The sequence below is a fragment of the Periplaneta americana genome, chromosome 1 (assembly GCF_040183065.1).
Source record: "Periplaneta americana isolate PAMFEO1 chromosome 1, P.americana_PAMFEO1_priV1, whole genome shotgun sequence".
Classification (NCBI taxonomy): Eukaryota; Metazoa; Arthropoda; class Insecta; order Blattodea; family Blattidae; genus Periplaneta; species Periplaneta americana.
The window spans coordinates 175,126,834-175,152,368 of record NC_091117.1 but is presented as its reverse complement, the minus strand read 5'-3'; the positions used below and the strand labels follow the sequence as shown (position 1 = coordinate 175,152,368).

The following is a 25,535-nucleotide window of genomic DNA, read 5'->3' as shown; positions in this document are numbered from 1 at the left end:
CTTTGCCAGGACTTTTGCTTTCCGAATTATGTATTCGAAAGCTGAAAGAAACTCTTTTTTATATTATTTACGCTCCAGCTTTTAGGTAGTAGTGTTGAAATGGTGATTTTCTCACTTTTACTTGAATTTTGAAAATTGTCCTGCAACTGAGACAAAATTTCAGAATCAGAAAGGTCCTGGTTCCTCGGCGTCTTTAATATCGAAGACTTTATCTTTTACAATATTTTCAAATTTCTGTCTCTTATATTTCTCTTGTTGTAGACTTTCTTGTTTAATAAGGAACATACCTTGGTCAAAAGACTTGTATTTAATGAACTTACATTTGCTGTAGAGTCGACGTATTCTTCATTACTACGGTCATTATGAGGATTCTGCGTAATAGCATTATATTATATTTTTATTTCTTTGCGACACATAGCGCACACTTTTTGTTCCTGTTTTAAATCAGGAAATACATTAAGCATCCACGATATAACACTTCTTAAATTTTTCCTCTAATTACAATGCCCTGATTTCTCGAAGGGATTGCAGCAAACATAGGCCTATAACTTAAAACGCGACTCCATTACATCGCACAGAACTACCACATACTACAAAAACTAACGACACTGCACTTGAAACAGATCGCACGTTTTGTATAAATTGAAGACTGTATAAACTGCCACTCATGACAGCCTGATAGATCGATGACGCAGCTTATCAGACAAGTACGAACTCGTGCGCATGCAGTGTTGGTGTAAGATGGGTTTAAGTGCTACAAACCAATACATTGATATATTTTTTTACTGATATTCCTGAAACGTTTCCAAAATGAAACTTACACCAAGGGGAGAATACTCTTATCTCTATAACATACATTTTTCGCGAAATAATTTATGTCCCGCATTTATAGATATGCAATGTTAAGATGTGTTTCACGTGACTATTCAATAAAGAATTCATTACTTTGATGCAAACCTATTTTTATTGAAACGTATGATAATAAGCCCAAGTTTAAGATTCTACCTCAATTAGAAGAGAAGTTATGAATTATTTTTGTTGACATAGTATGCGACATTTTTACATTTTTTCTCGTATTGACAGAATTGCTGTATGGATATCGTGCATTATTGAGGGCTAAAATTTTACATAATTATTTAACTTAAGGTTCTTTACCATCCCACCAAATTTAATGAAAATCTAAGGTGGTCGGGTTGAAAAGTCCACTTTTTTGTGTTGATTTGACATGGAATGGCCCTATAGTCAGTTGTCATTTCTTCTGCTGCTACTGCTGTTCTTTTTCTTACTACTATATTGCTGAAACTTATTTTAATACGATAGAATACAATGCATGCCAAGAATGTGGTAGTATATTCGGAAATATTTAGTTCACAAAAGCGCATATTTTCATATTTTCATATTTTCAGTTTGCTAAAGAAGATTCTTGGATAACAGTGAGATGGCTTTTGTTCCTTGACGAAGCAGTGTCGCTGGAGGAATACTTCAAGGAATTGTACATCCCAATCAATTGCGAAGTCTTGGTGGTGCAAGGCCGTGAGATTCCAGACTTTCAGGCATTCCTCACCGAGGTATATCATGTCCACCCGAAAGGAGCACTTCAAATGCACCGTGTAGCTGAGTGGAGGACCTTACGCATCCCCACATGGAGTAGAGCACCGTTCTATCAGAGTAGAGGCAACCTTCAGGGCACTGGAATCAAAGTGGCTTTTATTCCAGAGGTGAGCAAACCTGCTGAAATGTGATGTTCAGCGAAGTTTTTTAATTTTTATTTTGTTAGGCCTATGTATTTTTAATCGGTTATTTTAAGACGATCTATGAACTGCTATGGTTATCTAGTATCTGAATGAGATGAAGGTGATAATGCCAGCGAAATGAGTCCATGGTACAGCTCCGAAAGTTATCCAGCATTTGCTCTTAATGTGTTGAGGGAATACCCAGGAAAAACCTCAATCAGGTAACTTGTCCCAACAAGGATTTGAACCCGGACCCGCTCGTTTCACGGTGAGGCATGCTAACCGTTATTCCACAGCGGTGGACAAGTTTTGTAGGAATTGCTAATATCCTGTAAATTGATTTAAAATAATATCTCCAGAGAATAGCCGTTTTATTATCTGCATCGTTAATTTAGCCTAAGTAGGGTAAAGGTTGATAATATTGTGATACTAATAATATTATGATAGTATTTTCTGAGAATCTTTTACAATTTTACTGAGGGAGAGAAGGACCGGTTTTGTGCAGAAACACGTCCACGAACATTCCCTTAATATGTTGACGCAAAAAAAAAAACTGTCTTCCTCTCGATCAGTAAAATTGTAAAAAAATTCTCAAAAAGAACTATTATAATACGAGGCGCGTCCATAAAGTAACTTCCCCACTCGTCCCACAGCTAGCAAACCATATGTTGCGCGAAGCGACTGCGTGTACGTGATAGAGTAATGTCCTGGCATGGCGCATGCGCTAGCGGAACTTCCGAGTGCTCTCAATAGCTTCGTTTCATTGGTTGAAGATGGACGCTCCTATTCCAGCTTCCGCCGCGTGTGAAGTGCGATCAGTGATAAAGTTTTTGAATGCACAGGGCATAGCGCCGATTGAAATTTATCGTCAGCTGTGCCAGGTCTATGGGCCTAACACCATGAGCAAGCAGATGGTGCGTTGCTCCACAAGGTCGTCTGTGATGATGGTTGGCCTCCCACTGCGCTCTTCGTCATGCACATTTTGGCGTCCTGCTGAACATTATCTACAGCAGCGACGCACCATCTGCTTGCTCATGACGTTAGGCCCATAGACCTGGCACAACTGACGATAAATTTCAATCGGCGCTATGCCCTGTGCATTCAAAAACTTTATCACTGATCGCACTTCACACGCGGCGGGAGCTGGAATAGGAGCGTCCATCTTCAACTAATGAAACGAAGCTACTGAGAGCACTCGGGAAGTTCCGCTAGCGCATGCGCCAGGACATTACTCTATCACGTACACGCAGTCGCTTCGCGCAACATATGGTTTGCTAGCTGTGGGACGAGTGGGAAAGCTACTTTATGGACGCGCCTCGTATTATTAGTATCACAGTATTACGGTACCAATCTTTACCCTACATTCTGCTTACTATAGAGAGATCTTACTGATGTACTTTGCATTTAGTGTGAGGTTATGTGACTGTATTGTGTTTGAGTTAAATTGTCTTAAATGCGATATTTTAAAAGTATTACTGTGTTTTGATTTCTGTATAGGATGGTTTCCTGATTGTGAAAAAGTACGACGGCAACAAACCTGTAGAAGTAGAAGGATATTTGATAGATATTTGGAACGAATTAGAAGAAAGAATGAATTTTACGTGAGTGTTTTAATGGATAGTAGTTACTAATTAATAATAAATTATAAGTTACAGTGAATTTATTTTGCTAGGGCCCGCTCGCGGAAGCTCATGCGCTATTGAACAGCGCAGCTGCCCACACATGTTCCACTGGGTCTTTTGGGACTCGAGATCGAGCGAGATAAGCCGTGCAACGGACAATCTTTTTCTTTTGTATAATTTGAAATTGTAAAAATCCTTACAATTTCAAAAACTATGTTCAAAGTGTTCCCTACATGCCGGGAGGCAGGCGTTGTGGCATTTAAATGAATTTTGATTTACACGTTGCGTCTCTGCTTACGAAATATTGGTTATTTTGTTCTCGTGCGTTCTTTTGTGTCGTCTTCAATTTGATTTCTTGTTCAATACCGATCCCATAGATTTTGAATTTGCTCACTATTTCATGAACTGTTCTACTTGCTGAATCAACCCCAGGAAATCGTTCATGAAATATCCTACGACACTGGGCAGGTAATTCGGTTTTTAAAACGTTACAACAAATGATAATTCTTTGTTCGGTTAGTAAGTCTTTGAACCATGTAGCAAATAGTAGACACAAAGAAAGAAATGAAATCGCATTGTACACATCTCTCAAAACAAATGACTCCTGTGTAAAGGCCAGCGCTTGGTCACCAAGTGAAGAAAACTAGTTAGCTGTGCTATGGACTATAGATGGTAGCTCATACACACGGCATATTCGGTATACTGTAGTCAGCGCAGAAAATACAGAAAAAGAGTGCCGATGGTAACATGGTTAGATATCGATTATCATAAACATACAACCCAACCTACCTTATCTCACTCGATTTTGCATGTTTTGATGGACAAGGGTTATGCCAATACACACATCAATGTATCTCATTTTTAGTATAAACTCGTAACTTCTTTTGAATTTTATTTATTTATTTATTTATTCATTTATTTACTTATTTATTTATTTCAACAAAGACTACAGAATAGAATATCAGAGTACAGAATATAATTACAACAGCAGAAATAATTGAAAGAAGTTTCCCGAAGTATAGGCCTACATTACTTACCAGAAAGGAGAATATTTTCGTTTGAACATTTTAAAATGTAGCTTACATAGAAGGGTACATGGGAATAACGATCAAGGTCCATTTTAGAAAGTTTCGAGAAAAACGAATTTTAAAGTTTAAGCACTTAATACTTTGTTATGTGTGTATTTAATAGAAATCGACGTAGTGGAACGTCAAGAACGATGATTTCTTATTACTAGCTAGACCACATGATAGTACTTCCTTTCCACTATAAGATAGCATTATTAACTCAATTTCGATTTTTGAGTCGACCTGGTTGGCAAGTTGGTATAGCGCTGGCCTTCTATGCCCAAGGTTGCGGGTTCGATCCCGGGCCAGGTCGATGGCATTTAAGTGTGCTTAAATGCGACGGGCTCATGTCAGTAGATTTACTGGCATGTAAAAGAACTCCTGCGGGACAAAATTCCGGCACATCCGGCGACGCTGATATAACCTCTGCAGTTGCGAGCGTCGTTAAATAAAAACATAACATTAACATCGATTTTTGATGGACCTTGATCGTTTTTCCCGTGTACCCTTCGTATGTAGACATTAATTATAGGATTAATGGATCTGAAGAGGACTGTTCAATATTACAGATATGAAATTTTTCAGTAGGAAGAAAAAACACATTTATTCATCCTATGGCAGCCGTACATAGGAGACTGTGAATTCTTACATTTTCGAAACAAAGAAATATAATTACATACAGGAGATTTTATTATTTGCTGTATCACTATTTAAGTTATTTAATAGAGCAAAAATCTGAAAATCGATAAATATGTCACATAGGAGTTATAACAGGTACAACGACGTTATAGTTTTTTTATTGTTTGTGGAAGTGTTACAATACTTTGTTTATTACAATTATAATTTACTATATAGGCTATTTATTTTTTAAAAATAATAAACAATCATGTACGCTTTCTTATATGTTTTGTAAATAATCTTTATTTCCTAAAATAGTGTTTGCAGATGAATACACTAATTTCTTTCGTGAGCTGACTAACTTATATAAAATTATACATACCTAGTATCAGTAATTGAATTATTGTCGGGTCGTTCGTTACTCAAAACAGTGGAGAGCATAGGTGTGTGTTAACTAACTTGTAGTTCAATGTTACCAAACACTGCGCTCTACTCAAGGGTCATGTCTCCTTATCGCGGCGTGCCTACTCGGCTGCTCGTGTAACCGCCGCCGCCTTATTCCGTATAGTAGCGAGCCCAAGCAAAATGAATGCACTGTATTTTACTAATTGACAAGGTTAAGATATTCTTTTTTTACATACTACATTCATTTGTATTGTTTTTTCTTATTCTTTTGTTGATCGAGTGTAAATATGAATTAGAATTTTGTAATTGATTGTATTTACAGATTAGCGTAGTCGATATAACTATAGTGAACCCATAATGGTACAATAAAAAGAAACGAAAAATCATATTAATAGAAGAACCTGTCCCACATTCCCTTTGTCTGCCACACACGTCACAAAACTTGTCAATAATTAAATTCAAGCCTTTTAATGAGAAGCTCTCATTTATGCACGATTGTGAGTGTTCAATAGATGTTTTATTTCACAGGACTGACTTCAACGTACCTCCTGATGGGGAACTTGGAATTCCAAAAGGAGATGGATCTTGGAGTGGCATGGTTGGCATGGTTCTTGCTGGAGAAGTTCAGGTTGCCATAGACGAATTTTCTTTTACAATTGATCGCACATATGCCATCGATTATTTTCCGCCAATAAAGAATGACAAGTAAGCATTCGTAGTGGTGCAAAATTCAATATGAATAATACTTATCTTAACGAACATTGACATAGACATACAGTGGAAGCTCTTAAGTTTAACAGAAAACAAGTTCGACATCCTATAGTTCGACTGCTTACGTAGGAGAATTAGACACGCCCCTATACGGGCACTAATAAATGGGTTTGCATTTGAATGGGAATTGGTTCTGTGTCTTGTAGTGATACTTTTGTTAAAGGAAAACAGAATATTTTTTGATTAGGACATCCATATTTAATCACTGATTTTAAATTAATGAACTCTCCTTTTTCTATTTGAGAATTGTGCCGTTTGTGAGACGGAACTGTCGAAACCCACTGTGGTACTAGAAGCGCATACACAAGTCTCGGGGTGAGCAGGAAATGCAAGTACAGTACTGTATTCGTTGATGGATAATCAATTAGAATTTGTATTCATTTCACCTGCCACATCCACTACCCTTATTGGACTGAACTTTCAATTCTGTTCAGTCGAATTTAGGAGAGTCCACTGTACTCTTAAAAATGTCCATAATTTTATTACTAGTTCTTGTTTAAGTTGTAGTAATAGTAACAGCATTAATTGCAATATTAATATTAGTAATGTAGAGCTTTACATTCGGTTTCCGGCCGGATATTTTTAGTCATGTAAGTTGACAGATAATGGAGAAAAAATGGGAGTATAAGGGTACAGTGCATCAGTTATTCATAGATTTCAAAAAGGCATATGACTCGGTTAAGAGAGAAGTTTTGTATGATATTCATATTGAATTTGGTATTCCCAAGAAACTAGTTCGATTAATTAAAATGTGTCTCAATGAAACGTACAGCAGAGTTCGTATAGGTCAGTTTCTATCAGATGCGTTTCCAATTCACTGTGGGCTAAAGCAAGGAGATGCACTATCACATTTACTTTTTAACTTTGCTCTAGAGTATGCCATTAGGAAAGTCCAGGATAACAGAGAGGGCTTGGAATTGAACGGGTTACATCAGCTGCTTATCTATGCGGATGACGTGAATATGTTAGGAGAAAATCCACAAACAATTAGGGAAAACACGGGAATTTTACTGGATGCAAGTAAGGTTTGGAAGTAAATCCCGAAAAGACTAAGTATATGATTATGTCTCGTGACTAGAATATTGTACGAAATGGAATATAAAAATTGGAAATTTATCTTTTGAAGAGGTGGAGAAGTTCAAATATCTTGGAGCAACAGTAACAAATATAAATGATATTCGGGAAGAAATTAAACACTGAATAAATATGGGAAATGCCTGTTATTATTCGGTTGAGAAGCTTTTATCATCCAGTCTGCTGTCAAAAAATCTGAAAGTTAGAATTTATAAAACAGTTATATTATCGGTTGTTCTTTATGGTTGTGAAACTTGGACTCTCACTTTGAGAGAGGAATAGAGATTAAGGGTGTTTGAGAATAAGGTTCTTAGGAAAATATTTGGGGCTAAGAGGGATGAAGTTACAGGAGAATGGAGGAAGTTACACAACACAGAACTGCACGCATTGCATTCTTCACCTGACATAATTAGGAACATTAAAGCCAGACGTTTGAGATGGGCAGGGCATGTAGCACGTATGGGCGAATCCAGAAATGCATATAGAGTGTTAGTTGGGAGGGAAAAAGCCTTTGGGAAGGCCGAGACGTAGAAGGGAGGATAATATTAAAATGGATTTGAGGGAGGTGGGATATGATGATAGAGAATGGATTAATCTTGCTCAGGATAGGGACCAATGGCGGGCTTATGTGAGGGCGGCAATGAACCTCCAGTAAGTAAGTAAGTAAGTAAGTTTGACACTTTTGAAATGGTGTACATTTTTAGTACCGTAAACTGGAGTTACTTTGAACACAGAGAAAACTTTGAACATTTTTTCAGAAAGTCATATTTAGGTTTCTACATGCTGCACTTGTTATAGATGGAGGTAAATTATCATAAAAATCATTCTCATACTAAATTTACCTCCATCTATGTATAACAAGTGCAGCATGTAGAAATCTAAATATGATTTTCTGAAAACATGTTCAAAGTTTCCTCTGTGTTCAAAGTAACCCCAGTTTACGGTATTGTTAGTTACATATTCGTTTTCCTTTTAGGGTTATGGTGTTTATAAAAGAGCCGTCAATGGAAGACAGAGCTTTCGATATATTCTCACCATTCAAATACAATTTATGGTTCAGTATACTGGCAGCTGTTTTAGTGTTGTATGTCGTCATCTCATCAATATCTTGTGTGTATGGCTGTTACGGTGGCCGTAATGTTTCTGAGCAATACAACTTCTACAGCGCTTGGTTGTATCTGCTTGGGAGTTGCTGTCAACAAGGTGAGTCTTACAAAGAATTGAATCATTTTGCTTATGATAGATATTAACGGGATTATTAATTATTCATCACATTTTTACAAAACACTTCAATTTTTACTCGAACAGTAACTCTTCAGCGTGCATCATTTTTCTGTCAAACAGGAAAGTATCGCTGATCAAACAATTTAAAAATGTTCTAAGAAAGGTTTCAGTAATATTTGTAATACCAATTATTATCAGTTACTAGGTTTAGTGGATGGAAACACCCACAAGCGCAAAACTGGTTTGCTAACGTTACATGCCGCTTTGTTCTTTCCAGGTAATGACAAGGTTCCATTGACGTGGTCTGGTCGCGTGGTGTATCTGACATCGTATCTGACAGTTTTGATAATGTACTTTGCATATACTGCGACATTCATATCATTCCTCAATGTGAAGAGACTTTCATTGCCCTTTGACGATTTTAAAGGGCTTTTAGAAGACGGCACTTACAAAATAAGAATGCCTCATGGAAGTGCTCGAGTCATCCCACTACAGGTGATATAAGTTTCTGTTAATGCAGTTTCTTAGATAGTTACTGTATTGTAGGTAAAGATAACCTACATTTATATCATGTTTTGCCATAAATAATGCCTGACATTACCTAGTGATGTCAGGGATTGTCGGACACTGTCACAGTTTAAAAGTAAACTAGAAAAGTATGCTTTATCTCACGAAATCCGTTTCTGAGAAGTTGCTAGATTTACGCCGAAGTTTTTATGTTTAGTATTTTGGCAATAATTTCCTTTTGTTAGATTAATTGAAGAGTCCACTGCAAGAATGATGGATGTCATTTGGAATACATTTTGCAGGAGAAGCAATTGAAAGTTTGAAATGCTTAGCGCTCAAAGCTTAACTGTGTTTTTCCGATCATTACTGGACAATGACTATCAGTGTTAATGCCATATAACTCTGTATGTACATTCTATATGTCTTAAGCTATGCATTGACAGTCTTGGTTCATTTTCGACAAGAAAGTGACATCCATGATTCTTGCAGTGGACTCTTCAATTCTTTCTCTTGTCTTTGTGCCAGGATACTAGAACAGCTTATTGTCCCTTAGTTAATAACAGTGATGCAAAGTGACACTATTATTTTGTGTCTGTATTTGTTGTACATGTTTTTACTTTTTGTTCGTTCTTTTCTTGCATCATTTAATAAGTTAGACAAATTTTTATTATTTTCAATTTCTATTTGTATGTTCAGTTGTTTTTTTTATATCATATTCATTCTGTCACTCGTTATTACTGTAGATTAATTGCATTGATATATAACTTTTCTTGTAGTTGTATTGTATTTCTGGTGGTGTGGAAGAGAAGGCCTGATGGCCTTAACTCCACCAGAGTAAGTAAATAAATAAATGAATGAATAAGTAAATAAATAAGTAAATAAATAAATAAGTAAATAAATAAATACGTAAATAAATAAATAAATAAATAAATAAATACGCAAATAAATCAATAATACGCAAATAAATAAATAAATAAATAAACACGCACATAAATAAATAAATACGCAAATAAATTAATTAATACGCAAATACATAAATTAATACGCAAATACATAAATAAATAAATAAATACGTAAATAAATAAATAAATACGCAAATAAATAAATTAATACGCAAGTACATAAATAAATAAATAAATAAATAAATAAATAAAATAAATACTAAGTTAAAATAATAATTAAAACTCAGAGAACTCCAGTGCTGACTGCATTTTATGATCCTCGAACGATTACCTTAGAGCCCGGAGCACGAAGGCTTGCTATACCATAATCGGAAACCCGTAATACTCTTGTGTCTTCACCGCTGTCTATTTAGAACTACATATTGCAGATAGATTAAGCTATAGGTGAAATGAGGGAAAGATGGAGAGAGTTGATGGAATGGAAGATAAAATCAGAGACGATAAATTGCCTTACCAGATCAAAAAGATATGTAAATTGACTCCTGTTTGCATGAGCTGAGGTACGTAAATTGCCTCCTCTTTATCCGAGGTGGTGAACATGCCCTCCGTTTTTAAATCCGCCACATAAACCAACATTTCACTTCCTATTACAGTAATATACATGTATAACTACTAGAACGTAAGAAAAACAAATAATATAAAACTAGCCAGCCAATTTTTTCTTGTGGAATAGATCTAATCAAGAGTTTTGCTGAAATTGTATGTCTTATTCATATTAATTTATTAATTTACAAAACATACTCTTATTGAAGAGCAAGTATTTTATTTCTTAAAAATAATTTTTGCATAAAACAGTCTTAAGCCTATTCCTTCCGCCCTTGCTTCTAAGAGATCCATAGATGTTGCTATGTATACTTTTTAGAACTTCAATAAAATTATAAAATATTTGGAAAGCTGGTATTAAAAAATGTTTAATAGTTGTTTGTGGTGCGAGTAATTGATGATTATTCTTCCTACATCACTGGGGCTAAGATATCATCTTGTGAGATGTAAGTGTCAAGAATTTAGTGTGTGAACTCTCTTATTCCTGCGTTGTTGAGTTTAATGACATATCAATGAGTCATTCATCAGTATCTTCGGGTTGCAGAAAATAAGTCCGAAAAGTAACTTAATTCACTCTCCTATCCTATTTCTCGATACACATGCTTAGTCCTAGATGATGAGGCGTTGAATTTCTCAATACTTTATTTTAGCAGATGAATATATAATATTAGAAATTGGTGGATTCCAAGATTCCAGATCTCGCACATATGGGAGTCAATTTACGTACAGAGAGATTACAGGAGACAATTTAGCCCACGTACTTGAGAAAAGGTAAGCGGCCCTATCGGAGGCAATTTGCATCATCCCGAAAAAAGCTCCTCTGCAACTTTTTCTTTCTCTACCAGAAATAAAATTCCCTTACGATCTGCCGGGGATCTTTCAATCTATGAAATACATCAGCTCTGATCTTATTATACCGAGTTTACTTAAATGATTTCCGTATAGGTATTATAAATGCAGTGTTGGTCAAGTCCTTGTATAAGTCTGTGAATTGTGAACGCATGTTGTAAAACAATGTAAGCTTCCGAATTTTACACGTCCACTGAGCAAAAAGTCGAATCATGTTTTTCTCTAATTGTAACCATATTCCCAGATATAAAACGAATTTCTGAAAGTCCTATGTTTTTTTTCTAAGATCAAGGATGAGTAACTCACCTGAGAAAGGGCATAGGACGTGAACCAAAAACTAACAGGACGAGTAGTATTAAATAGTTGATAATGAGTGAAAGTCACTTGCATTTAGGTGAGAATATTAAGAGGTTAGGGACGGCTTACAGCAGTAAAATTTTGGAAATAATCAACATTTTTTTCCTTTATTACTGTATCTTGTACAATAATGAAAATTAGTAAATGTAAAACACTGTCCTTCTGCTATATGAAAAAAAAATTTTGACAATTTAAAGAAATTATTTACATTTTTTTCCAAAATTCAATTCACTGTGCAGTTATGAAGCGTTTCCCACATAACTCAAAAACTATCCAACATTCTTTGATGAAATTTTTTGTGTGCATTTATACATGTCATATCTACAATATGATACAAGATCACTTCTTTTTCTTGATAGATTGTCTGATAAAAATAAATTTATTTTAAAAAATGGTCAAATATCAGTATTTTCTTTTAACACAAAAACATATATTATTTATTAAGGAATGTAGTTGAAAGGGCATGATATTGTGAACATGAGTTTCAGGAATAAAATAAAAGAGAGAGAATATGAAAAAGTTGAGAAGTTTATGAGTTATGAGGGCGCTTCAACACTCCACAGTGAATTGCCAAAATTTTGAATTTCGAAAAAAAAAAAATAATAATTTTTTTAAATCGTAAAAATATTTTTTTTCATATAGCGGATGAACAGTAGTTTACACATGCCAATTTTCATTATTGTACAAGTACAGTAATGGAGGAAAAAAATGTTGAGTATTTCCAGAAATGTTACTGCTATAAGCTGTAGCTATCTAATCCCTTAACGGACTAAGAAGATTTTATGTTCAAAAGATTTATTATGTTCGTTTAATTTTTCTAGAGGCGAGCTGTGTCGTGAAAGGCGTGTTTCTAGTTCATCAAGAACGCTTTCCACAGTGTTGGTTCCTTCATGTTTGGGGTTTGTTGCTATTACGCAGAGTTGAAAACAGTGACTTGACCAGTTGCTACTACTGCTCCCATAAACATTAAACATTTTATAATATTAAAATTGAAGTGATAGATACAAGTAAACTTCATCAAGTTGTTCGTGCTTTGGAATGTCTGTATCTGTATGTTTGGTAGCTTTAATTCTGATGTATTCATAAACCGCAAGCTCTATACTGTATTACATAGTTATTTTCTCTCCTTCTGAAGACATCGCGGGATCCCGTGTTAAATCGGGTGTACAAGAAGCTGATAGAACCGTACTTAGAACACACCTCCGAGTACGGCTCTCAAGGGTTCCGACGTATCTGCGATTGTGACAAATGTGGTTATATCACGTCATATCAGATGCCAAGGTTTGTCGCCAGTACTCTGAGCTGCAGAGTCATCGGCATTCCCCGGGCCTTCTACCCAACCACGTCGTCCATGATACTCTCCAAGAACTGTCCTTACAAGAGACTCTTCAGCCACTAGTGAGTATTAAATACATACCAAGAGTTATCTGGTTTTACAATAAAACACTAACAATTCCCTTGAGTTTAAATTGTCATAAATTATGTGAAAAGTGGCGTATCATTAGCCGAACGACTGGCAACTCGGGTTCAAAACCCGGTGAGCTCAAGTGGAAATTAAAGTCGGTGCCTGTCGGTAGGTTTTAGCGGGGTTCTCCCGTGTCTGCTACCAACATTTCACGGTTCCTTAATTAATTATACCACATAATTCACATCTTATTGTCACCAAAGACAACCACTACGGTGAAAAAATAACTACTTCTTCCGAGCGTCTCTCATACATGGGGACACATGGAGTGGTAGATATAGAATCTGTCTCCAAATTTACGCCTCAAATTCCTATAAGCCTTTGACTTGATAGTTTTCCTCGACCATTCATCTTAGAGAACATTGTAGTGGTGTTCAGATAAGTCAAATATAATCTAAAAATATTTATGCTCGACCATGCCGAAATGTAGTAATTATACACCTGGTAGCAGTACTTTAATGCATGTCATTAAAGTACACCTATTCATTAAAGTTCAGGTTTTCGATTATTCTCGGATATGCAATCGAAAGACAACTAGGGAAACGTCACGGAGGCTGGAAATCCAATACTGTCGCAGAAGGTTATGTTCTGTTACTATAATAATTAGCGTTAATTGTAAATAATATTCAAATAAATTCAATTTGTCATCTCGTTTTTCAATGTCGAATTCAATTTCAAGGTTATATCATGATTAATGTTTATCTTACTCTCTAGGTTATATCAAGGTCGTCGACATTCGTTTCCCGGAAAAAATCAATACTTTCGCGTCTGCGCACATCTCACAATTTACGAGATTGCACAAGGTCAGTTCGCTCCCCAGTCACTTATGAATAATTTCAAGTTAGAAATATGGTCGAGCATAAAAAGTCGTATGAAACTTGCCTATAATGGTAATTAAGACGCTCGTATGAAAATTATGGAACGAGCTTGCGCTCGTTTCATAAACATCCTCGCGTCTTAATTACTATCATTATAGAGCCTATAATGTTGCATAATGCACTATTATACTCCATCATTCAGTTCATTACTCGTTTGGCCGGCCTAACATCTTTCATGTGTTCTATAACTTGCTTCATACTTTATGAACTTTATGCTGTCGTCTACTTTCTTGATTGTTAAAATGTACTATTCTTGCTCTTCTTGATAGTTTAGAAAACACTGTAGTGGTATTCATATAAGTCAAATATATTATAAGAATATTTATTGATTGTGTTTCAGTCAAAATGACTTATCAATATTTAAAAAACAACAAAAAATATTTAGACATATAAATAATTCTTTACACATTACACATACGATGAAAGAGCATTAAATTTCAATATTGTTCAATCACAGATAGGCCTAGATATTTGATAATGTATTCTGTACAGTCATAGAAAACATGCGGGTTGGAAGGAGTTTGCAAAAGTTTCGAGCGATTAATACTACTTTATTAATGCAAACAATATTATAAATATTAAGGCTAAGTTTTGACATGCTTCTAAAAAAGTACGCTTGGCAGCACTGTGTGTAAGAAGGAATTGTAAAAGTCGATCCCATGCCCTCTCTCAACTTGATCTGTTTCTGATCTTCAACGATCTAACAGGCCGTGTGATTTTGTGTTTAGTAGAGCGTCGCGGATATGTCCGAAATGTTCCGTCGATACGGGAAAGTGTGGTTAGTAAGTGGTATTAAGTTCAATTTAAACTCTACTGCAAATAGTGGTTTAAAGACTCGAAAGCGTATCACTAAGTGTAAATGCAAAATACGAACTTTCAGTGAGAAGAATAATATTGTGAGTTTCAGTGAATTAAGCTACAATTACGACCCCATAACCAGACATCTAACAGGCAAGTATTTAGCAATAGTTTGAAAAGGAAATTATTCATACGGCCACAATCTTGCTAAAGTGTCTCCAAAACATAAAAACTTCAAACGAGATGGAAATAACGTCAGCCGCAATGTGTCGTGCAAAACCATCAGCTTTTTACTACTTACCAAAACATTAATGAAGTTCATACAGCAGTAAATAGTACGAAAATTTAAATTAATATTTCTGAAGAATTTGTCATGTTAAATTATGAACAGGAAAACATTATTTTCTCTTGTGCTACAAATCTTACCTTTTTCTGCAGTAGTGGTATATTTCAGCAGATGGAACCTTTCAGTATTACTGTGACTTACATTGTTTTTGTAAACTCTTCAGATTTTATATTGAAAATGGTTGCTACATTCCTGTGATATTCTCTTTTCTTTTCCGAACAAAACCCCCGAAATCTATCAAACACTATTTCTGAAAATTGATCATCTGTGTCTGACATGACTTGATTTTTGAATAAAAAATTGTAACTGTATATTTTAAGGAAATCAGTACTTTTCTAGATGTTGTCAATGCTCGATATGTAGCATTTAAGAAGTTTGGTGAATGTTACTCATGTCCCGCCCACTATAGAAGACATAGGCCGTTTTACACTAATCCTAAACATCTTGACGGGATAATAAAAGCCTAAACTAACCTAACCTAACCGCGTCGGTATCTATTCCAAAATCGGCGGAAGTCGCTCGACTCTCGTTTTACCAATATTCGTTCAGTGGGCAGTGGATACTCTACATTGACCAGAAGTTTTTGCACTTACTCTGTATAATATAATTTTAAATCATGTCTTTCACCTCATATTTCTCCTTCTTTCTCTAGCTCTCCTTTTATATTTTTCTTTAATCTATTATTTATCTTTGCATTGCTACTTAAAGTAATTTTTCATCTTATATTTAATTTGATTGCACAGATTTAATTTTAACTTTATGTGTAGCTGCCAGGATTCGACCCAAGAACTTTTAGATTGCTAATAAGACGCCGATTTGCTAGGCTTACTTTAAAATATCACGCAATATCATTTTTTGTTTATAAATACTCATTAATAGGTGGCGTAATGTTAAAGGCCACTTCGTAAAACAGCTAATGTGGGTGAAAAATGTTTCGTCTTACTTAGCTATATCTCAGCCTAATTCCGAATGTAATTTTGTGCTTGTTTTGGGGGGCTACCAACATTAATTTCGGAGATGGCGACGCTATATTTCCTGTGACTAAAGACAAGTATTTTTTTCTAGATCAAAAATACAAACGTTTTCCAAAATGTTTAATATTTTACTGTTTCATGGTTCATTAACTAACCTCGGGTTTATTCGAGTTTGGTGAAACCAGCCCTGAGTAATGTTTTGGTGTTTGTAAGGGATATACAAACTGTAGAGGGGGAGTTCGGGTTATTTGTCAGTTTATTGAAGGAATTAACAATATATATATTTTTTCAAAACATTACTAAATTCTGCAGAATACAATCTTCTAGTTTCTTACAGTCTAACAAATAAAAGTAATATAAAAATAACAAAAATCATTATAAATTATGTTAATGTAATAATAAAAAGTTAAATTATAATTCATCTCTTCCAATTAAAATTAAATAGCTTTCTTAAGGTATATTTAAAGGTCCAGACTCGTTGGTTTCTATTGTTTTTCTTGAAATGATATAATCAATATATTTTTTTATTTTCAAAACATTACTAAATTCTGCAGAATACAATCTTTTAGTTTCTTACAGTCTAACAAATAAAAGTAATATAAAACTAACAAAAATTATTATAAATTATGATAATGTAATAATAAAAAGTTAAATTATAATTCATCTCTTCCAATTAAAATTAAATAGCTTTCTTAAGGTATATTTCAAGGTCCAGACTCGTTGGTTTTTATTGTTTTTCTTGAGATGATATAATAAATTTTTTTTTCAAAATATTACTAAATTCTGCAGAATACAATCTTCTTGTTCCTTATAGTCTAACAAATAAAAGTAATAAAAAATAACAAAAATCATTATAAATTATGTTAATGTAATAATAAAAAGTTAAATTATAATTCATCTCTTCCAATTAAAATTAAATGGCTTTCTTAAAGTATATTTCAAGGTCCAGACTCGTTGGTTTTTATTGTTTTTCTTGAAATGATATAATCTATATATTTTTTTTATTTTCAAAACATTACTAAATTCTGCAGAATACAATCTTCTAGTTTCTTACAGTGTAACAAATAAAAGTAATATAAAACTAACAAAAATCATTATAAATTATGTTAATGTAATAATAAAAAATTAAATTATAAATTCATCTCTTCCAATTAAAATTAAATAGCTTTCTTAAAGTATATTTCAAGGTCCAGACTCGTCGGGTTTATTGTTTCCCTTGAAATGATATAATCACGTTCAGGGACAATGTTAGTTGGTGTAGGCCTCACAATTGAATTTAAATCATGACTTCTCAGTCTATTCCTTAAACTGACCTTATTAACTGTCATCATAAAAAAAAATCTTTCGCGCTTGTACAGTCTTAGAAAAAAAATGAAATATAAATATGAAGATTCCAAGACCGACGGCTGGCCTGGGTCGTGAATCCGACGCTGACAGGTGGCCTATCTCGTCTCTGCTGCTGGTAGAGTCAGGTTCCATATCGCGGACGAGTAGCATATAAGCCCAAAGGACCCGGAGACCCAAACCCTTCCTATATCAATATCGGAAACCCGTAATACCCCGAAAACTTCACCCCAGTCTATTTCTACTATTGCATTTGGCACATGAAATAAGGGGGAGTGGAAAGTGTTGGTGGAATTATAGTGGGAATTGGGAGTACTCGAGAAAACCCTCTGCAAGTCTGCTTTGTCCACAACAAATTCCATCGTGACCTGACCGGAGATCGGACCCGGGCCGCTTGGATGAAAGATAAGCGCACTAGCACTTCATACACAGACGCGGCAAAGTTTTTTTCCTAAAACCATGGCTATTATTATTATTCATCTGAAATATCAGTTTATTACGACCTTGAAAATTTAAGTCGAAGTCATGTAAGTAGTGCGTAATGTCAGTCAGGAACGTTACATTCTCAATTCAAATGGGGTCATTTAGTTCTGGTGTTTCTTTACCCTTCCGTAACATGAACTTTGCAATATACTCCTTCAAATGAAAGAATGTTTCTAAGGTTTTACTCCGGCTAAACCAGCAAACATCACAAAAAGTATGGAATATTATTAAATTCACAGTCAGCGGAATGTATGAATTCCTTAAATTGCTTAAGGTTAAAAATAATCTTGAATATTATAATTTATATAATGAGTTTTCTATTTCTGTGAGAGACCGCATGATTATAGCATAAGTGTTAATGGAGTTCCGAATTGAAAAAGGTTGGGAATCACTGAATTAGAAGATTATAAAACACTTGACATATATGTATATATATGAGAAGAATTCTAGGAAGAAGAAGATATCAGATGATAGACGACATTAAGATATGTGGATCATATGACGAGACAAATAGGAAGGCAGAAAATAGGAAAGACTGGAGAATGCTGGATTTGCAGTGAAAAACCTGTTCTTGGGCAGAACACTATGAATGAATTATATATATATATATATATATATATATATATCGTAAGGCGAATGTCAGATAATCTATGGAGAATCCTAGGCCTCATATCGCCATATACCATCTCGCTATCACCAATTCCATCGATGCTAAATAACTTAGTTAATACAGCGTCGTTAAATAACAAGTAAAAAATAAATGCTCGTTTTAGCTTCCTTTTAGAGATAAAATTTTTTGTATGAAATATTGAGAAAGTTATTGATTAAATTCGCAATATGATCAATCAGTTTAAAGGAGCAAAGTATTATGAATTTATTGATAATAAATGATTGAAAGAATTTTAGTTTCGTCCTTTAAATGTACAGAAATTTGACCCCAACAAATGTAAGTTTTCGTTGTGCAGAGGATTTTTCCAATGTTACAGTATTCTCTTAGGATCAAATTTCTACATATGTAAAAGAAAAAACTAAAATTCGTTGTCATTTATTACCATAATACACTGCTCTCTTAAATTGCCTGAGCATATTGGGAATTAAATCAATGACTTTCACGAAACACGCTATAAAATATTTCATATAAAACAATAATGTTTATCTCGAAAAGGAAGCAGAAACGAGCAAAATTGTATTAATTTTTTTGTTTGAAATATCTCAAAGAATAACCCGCTGAAATTACCGGCATTACTTACGGTTCACTATATATATATATATATATATATATATACACACACACACACACACACAGACACACACAGACACACACACACACAACTCGCAGAAAATAGAAAAAATTGGAGAATGCTGAGTTTGCAGTGGAAGACCATGGGCAGAACAACTTTGTATGTATGTATATATGTATGTATGTATATATATATATGTATGTATGTATGTATGTGTATGTATGTATGTATCACTTGTGAATTCGGCTATCAGATATATATTTTTTTCTGCAGACAAATGTTTTTTTTTTTTTCCTAAAAATAGGCTATTGATTGTCATTTTCTTACGCTTGGCAAAGAAACATAACTCACCAATCATCATACAGTACTTTATTGTAGCTAGTAGGTACGTTTGTTCTATGTTCACCATGTCTGTACACCCCTTATTCTTATAAACAGCTCGTATGAGATTGGAACGCGTACTGCCAAATGGAGCGACTGCAGAACGGTCACGTAACAGACGCTCCCTCACATCGCTACTCTAAGATTAGTTTATTTATGTATAATATTAAAATGGGGCCAGTTTCAGTCCTTTTGTTTTCGTAATGCCCATAGAATGGCCGCGCTAATATTTTTCATAGCGGCTATTGTGGCTCAGAGCAAGCAAGCTGGGTTTAAAGCCAGGAGGCTTTGGTTCAAATTCTGGTTGATATACCCTGAATTTATAACCCGGGCACTGTGATGACTGAGTGGTCTACGCTTCTAGACGCTAGCGACATCTATGAGCCACGTTATTAGAGTCGAGACGAATAACAGCAAGTTAAGGGTCCTACCATTGCACAGATATATATATATATATATGTTGTACAATCAATGTTAATTATATGTATATATACATATATATTTTTTTTCTTTTCGCTTTAGTTAATAATGCTGTAGAGTAGACCCTACGAGAGAAACATTCCTGCCTAGGGTTGCCAGACGTCCTGGATTTCCCAGGATTGTTCTAGATTTTAATGGTGTGGGATATGTCAAAAAGATTGGAAAAATACATTTCTTTCATAATTTATGTAAAATTATTTTTAAAAATCCTTATTCATTTTTTCAAGACCCTGTTCAATATAGGTTCAACATCGTCATCAACACCGTCTGGACCACCTGTCGCGTTGTATTGAAATGAAAACAACAATACTATAATATGTAACTTATAAGATATTATACAGTATAGTTTATTGTTTACTCTTTTTGGAAGTTGATTTATTATTGATAGGATTTAAACATTGTATCGTGCATTTTTTTCTGCGTAGGTCATGCTGTAATATAACATATTTTTTCAGATTTCATTAATAATTTAAAGGAAATGTCATAATGTAGCAAAAACATAACAAAAATTAAAAGTTTAGGCCGTATATAATTAGATGAAATACATAAAAAAGAATAAAATCAGTTGTATTACAAATTGAATGAATTCAAATCTGTAGCCACATTAAGATAGTATCACAGTCTAGTACAGGCCTGCACAAAGTTTGCGCTCTCCGAACCGGCTCACAGCTCATGAGGGGAATGCAGATATTAGCTGCGCTCTGTATAAGGGTGAATTGGAAGAAGGGGTGATCTCGTACAAAATATACACAAAAGGAAGTGCTATTACGAGTGTTTATGAAATTAATTCCCTTTCAGTGTTTGCAAAACTATCTTGGACTATTATTAATTAATAAAGAAATATTTATTTTACAGAAATAATAGAAATTCTATAGCTACTTAAATGTAAAATATCATTTTGTTATATATTTATTTATCAGTACATCAAAACGAGGTTTTATGCTGTTGGCAGCTGAAAGGAACAGTAACCTACTGATCGTAATGAAACATCTGTTACAGATGTTCGATATTTGCCTTTATTAAAGTTGATAATAGAAAACAGTTGCTCACAAATATAAATGTTGAGCCAAACATAGCAATCATTTTCACAGCCAACCTGTGTAGTCGTGGATATTATTGCTAATGTTTAGTCTTGTAAAACTCAACCAAGCTAGTAGTATTATTCAAACGATCTTTAGCTCTTCGGTCACATTGAAGATCAATAAGTTCGAGCTGTAAATCGTTAAATGTTAAATGCTATGTTCCGTCTTTTAGATTCCTCCATACTGTACTGTAGCAGTAGGTAAGCAACATGAAACAGTTACTGAGAATAGGCCTACACACTGCACTCCACTAGATAGCTGAGTGGTCGTTTCCTCTCCTCTACCTATAGCAAGTCTATGTCATTCTGATGTATCTTCCTCTCCGTTTCAGCGAGCGGCAAACACAGCTCTCCCGCTCCGAAGGAGTTTGAGTTTATGAGGGTACTAGGAACAATAGATTGTGCACGTACTATTCCGCATTGTCTGTAATGACGCGATAGCAGCGATCCTAGTGGTTAGCAACTGTCTATGGATACATATTTAGTATTATTTATTTACTTATTTATATTTATTTATTTAATCTGGTAGAGATAACGCCATCAGGCCTTCTCTTCCCCTCTACCAAGGGATTAAAACTACAATATTAAGAATACAATTACAATTAATATTAAATTTACAAATGCAATAAAAATCAAAGTACTAAAAGATTAACTGATTAATAATAGCTAGACAGTTTATTGTAAAAGTTAAGAAGAGAGAAAAATTTGTTTTCATTAATTAAGTAAAAAGTAGACCTACTCTACGCAGTAAGAAAATGCATAATAAGTTTGCTTTTGAACGCTACTAAATTTCGACAGTCTCTGATGTCACTGGGTAGGGTATTCCACAAGCGCGAGAGCGAGATTGTGTATAATGATGAATACGATTATGTCTTATGTGTTGGTATGGCTAGTATGCGACTATTTTGCGTGCGAGTGAAGAGATTATGATATGATGACAGGTAACTGAAACGGGAGGCAAGGTAGGTAGGTGTAAAGGTGTGAAGGACTTGGAGCTACTACGTATTGAGCTTCGTGACTGTATATATTAGACTGTGGTAGTATGCAGTATCATCACCTGTCCTGTATTCCTGATGAGAGAATCTGGCAACCCTGGTCATGCCACTGTGCGTTCCATCAGTACTCTTAATTTTGTTTATAGGGAGAGTTACAGGAGTATAACCACAGTCTAGGGATGAGGGGGACAAATGGTCTTTAGGGGGTTTTTAATCTAATGGATTCATATATAGGCTTGAAAATAATAAATTAAAACGTGAATAAAGCAAGTTAAAATCTAAAGAAAAGGACTTGGGAGACTTTGGAATTCACCTCTTCAATTTCAGGAAGCAGCCAATGCAGACGATATTAAGGGGAGAGGATGGTATTTTTTGATGAAAAATGAGTAAATTTTCAAAAAAAAAAATTCTTTAAAATATTCTGTGATATGTGTGGAATACATAGCATAATATTTTGTGGGTACTTGTGCCCCAATCGAATGTTGAGTCGACATTTTTAAACTTCCTGCGTTATGGATTTCTAAGTCACTCGCCCACTTTTATTGTTGTTTCTGGTAAATTAAATTTCAAATTTTTTTTCTTTAAAATACTCTTTGATATGTGTGAAATGCATTTCATAACATTTTGTGGGTATTTGTGCCCTTATGGGATGTTGAGAAGTCATTTTTAAACTTCCTGCGCTATGGATTTTTAAATCACACGCCCTCTTTTATCGCTTTCCAGTAACTTCATTTTTTTGCTACATTGCCAGACAAAAATGGATATAATCCCAGAACTATTAAAGATACATGCATGAAATTTAGAACACACATTCTTTAGACTATTAGAAAACTTTTCTCTATAACAGAATTTTGTTAATTGATTTAATTTTAAAAATACGTTCGTTTGTTTGCAAGAAAGGAAATCAGAAAAGTGTTATTAAATTTTAATTGTTTATTTTACAAATGTAGGGATTAATAACAAAATTCTTTTACAGACACTTTGTAGAACATGCTTTTGCAAAAACATTGCACAAAACTGTTTGAATCTATCTTTAAAGACGGTTTAGATATATCGGTTTTAGTACAATTCTGCATTGGGTATATATATTTTTTTTCAAATTTGGGTCCCCAAACAATTTTTTTTCCAAAATATTTATATTAGGTTGAGTTGCTAGTTGCTACAGCTATGAGCTCTCTACATACAAAAAATTAATATTTTACACAAATAGGAAAAGAGTTTTAAAAAATACCATCCTCTCCCCTTAAAGAAAATTTTCAGAAGTAAATCAAAGACAAGTCCAATTGAAGGAATTTGAATTTTTTTTTTTTTTTTTTTTTGCTTTGAAGGCTACATTAAAATGTCCAAACACAGAAATTAAAACCTTAGTTTTAAGTACATAATTAAATTTCCTACACTTAAGTTCTTTGTTTCTATTGCCAGTGTGCATCAAATGATGAGAAGTGGTATTCTGAAGAGAATTTACGACAGAACCATGCCACCGGTAATGGACGAAGTCTCTGAAGATGTGTCTCCAAGTGTAACAGTTGGCACCGTTAAGTTCTTCTTCGTCATTCTTGGGGCAGGTTACGCTGTGTCCATAATTCTGCTTGCCTTTGAGATTTCTTTCCGCAAGATTTATAAGCTGTAATCTAAATGGTGTAATGTAAATGCTCTCACGGTCGCATTGTGTCCGACCTCTGAAACAATATCAGTAATGTGTTGCTGTAATGCGATTTTAGAGGAGAATTAAAAAAAAAGAACATGTCAAAAGAAAACATTACAAGAATCGTTCATTCATCTGTTCAGTTATTGTTTGTAGCTTTGGATTGTTCCTTTATTACTTCTTTTCTTTGTTGGTAATTCATTTCTTCCTTGTTTTAGTTCTTTTTCTTACCGTCTTCATTCATTACTTAGTGGTTTCCTGCCACCTGTGTAGCTCAGGGGCAACGAATGGTTTCGTCGTGAAACGTTTATGCTCTCGGCATTCGATAAATCTAGTCGCAATGAAATTTCTATTAATAGGTGACTTTAACCCTAGATCATATGTAATAGATAGGTCATCGCTATGTTAAAATCGTTAGCACTTTGAAGAGAACAACCGCCAGGATCGCCACCCGTCCGCTGTAAACGAACACGAGATGACAGTAGAGTCACTAATGCAATTCAAATGGGAATTATGACGTGACTCCTTACGTAAAGCCTCGTTCACATTTTTCAAGTAACTTGAATTCAAGTCACGTGATTTCAAGTACCTGAATTCAAGTCGCCGTTCAGACATATTCAAGTTATTTTGTTTTCAAGTAGGATAAAATGGCATCCATGGATGTTGTGCAATTAGGAATTTCTGCAGTAACAAGTCTCCGTGCCAGGGAAATGATAAATATATTGAAGAAATGGAAAACGTGTTGTTCAGTATGGGTCAGGAATTAGATTAATAAGAGAAATACAGATCACTGACTATTACAAATAGAATAAGTGAAATCTTCAAGGAGATTTAATAATTCTTACCGCAAATGTAATAAAATATAAGCGAGTCTGATTTACCATAATTGAAAATTATCTTGAAGCTGATACAGTTCCCCCACAAAAATCTATCAACCACATTGGACCATGCCATTTCTTAATCCCTCTTATCTTCCTCACTTCTTTTCTATCTACAGTTTAATGGTTTTTTTATTATTTTTCATAAGCTATCTCATCTGTGTCCACGTTAAAATCTCTGCTGTTCAGTTCTTCAATGAACTCTTCCTTTCTTTGCAGCTTTCTTTGCATCTCTATTACGAAACTTTGCAGTTTCTATAATCCGCAGGCCTTCGTGAATTTTATACAACTTCAGAAACTCAAATATTTGGTCATTATTTCACTCACTGCTGTTTCCTATTATTTTTACGTTCCCAGTAGAACTGAAAAACAATCGGCTGTTAATTTAACGCTCTTAAAACAGCTGTTAATTTAAATTCCTGCTCTTTTCTCCTTGAATTCAAGTTATCAAGTGACGTTCACACTTTTCAAGTGTCCTTTCAAGTCAAGTAAAAAGTAGAAAGGGATCAAACTTCACTTGAAACTTGAATTTCAAGCCGTTAATTGATTTCAAGTCAACTTGAAACATAGTTCACACTTTTCAAGTTCGTCTTTTCAAATGACTTCAATTCAAGTTACTTGAAAAGTGTGAACGAGGCTTAACAACTAGATGGCAGCGTAGTAAACCTGACAAAAGTTATTAACTTCAAAACCTATAAGGCCGACCTATCTATCTATATTATGATCTAGGCTTTAACTAAGAGTGCTGCGTCACGCAAGCGAAAGAGATTCGCGGTTTCGCTCATGCTGGGAAAATGTGCAGTAAATGTTATGC

General features: G+C 34.5%; 1 protein-coding gene across 1 annotated transcript; it reads left to right on the top strand.

Moving 5' to 3' along the window:
* The first annotated feature begins 686 nt into the window (after window positions 1–686).
* LOC138694842 (glutamate receptor U1-like) lies at window positions 687–23,931 on the top strand. Its single transcript, XM_069819001.1, has 8 exons — window positions 687–707; window positions 1,407–1,718; window positions 3,231–3,334; window positions 5,974–6,150; window positions 8,267–8,493; window positions 8,792–9,009; window positions 12,868–13,130; window positions 23,621–23,931. Exons 1-8 carry the CDS (start codon window positions 687–689, stop codon window positions 23,826–23,828), a joined length of 1,530 nt encoding a protein of 509 aa, XP_069675102.1. The 3' UTR covers window positions 23,829–23,931.
* The last annotated feature ends 1,604 nt before the right edge of the window (window positions 23,932–25,535 follow it).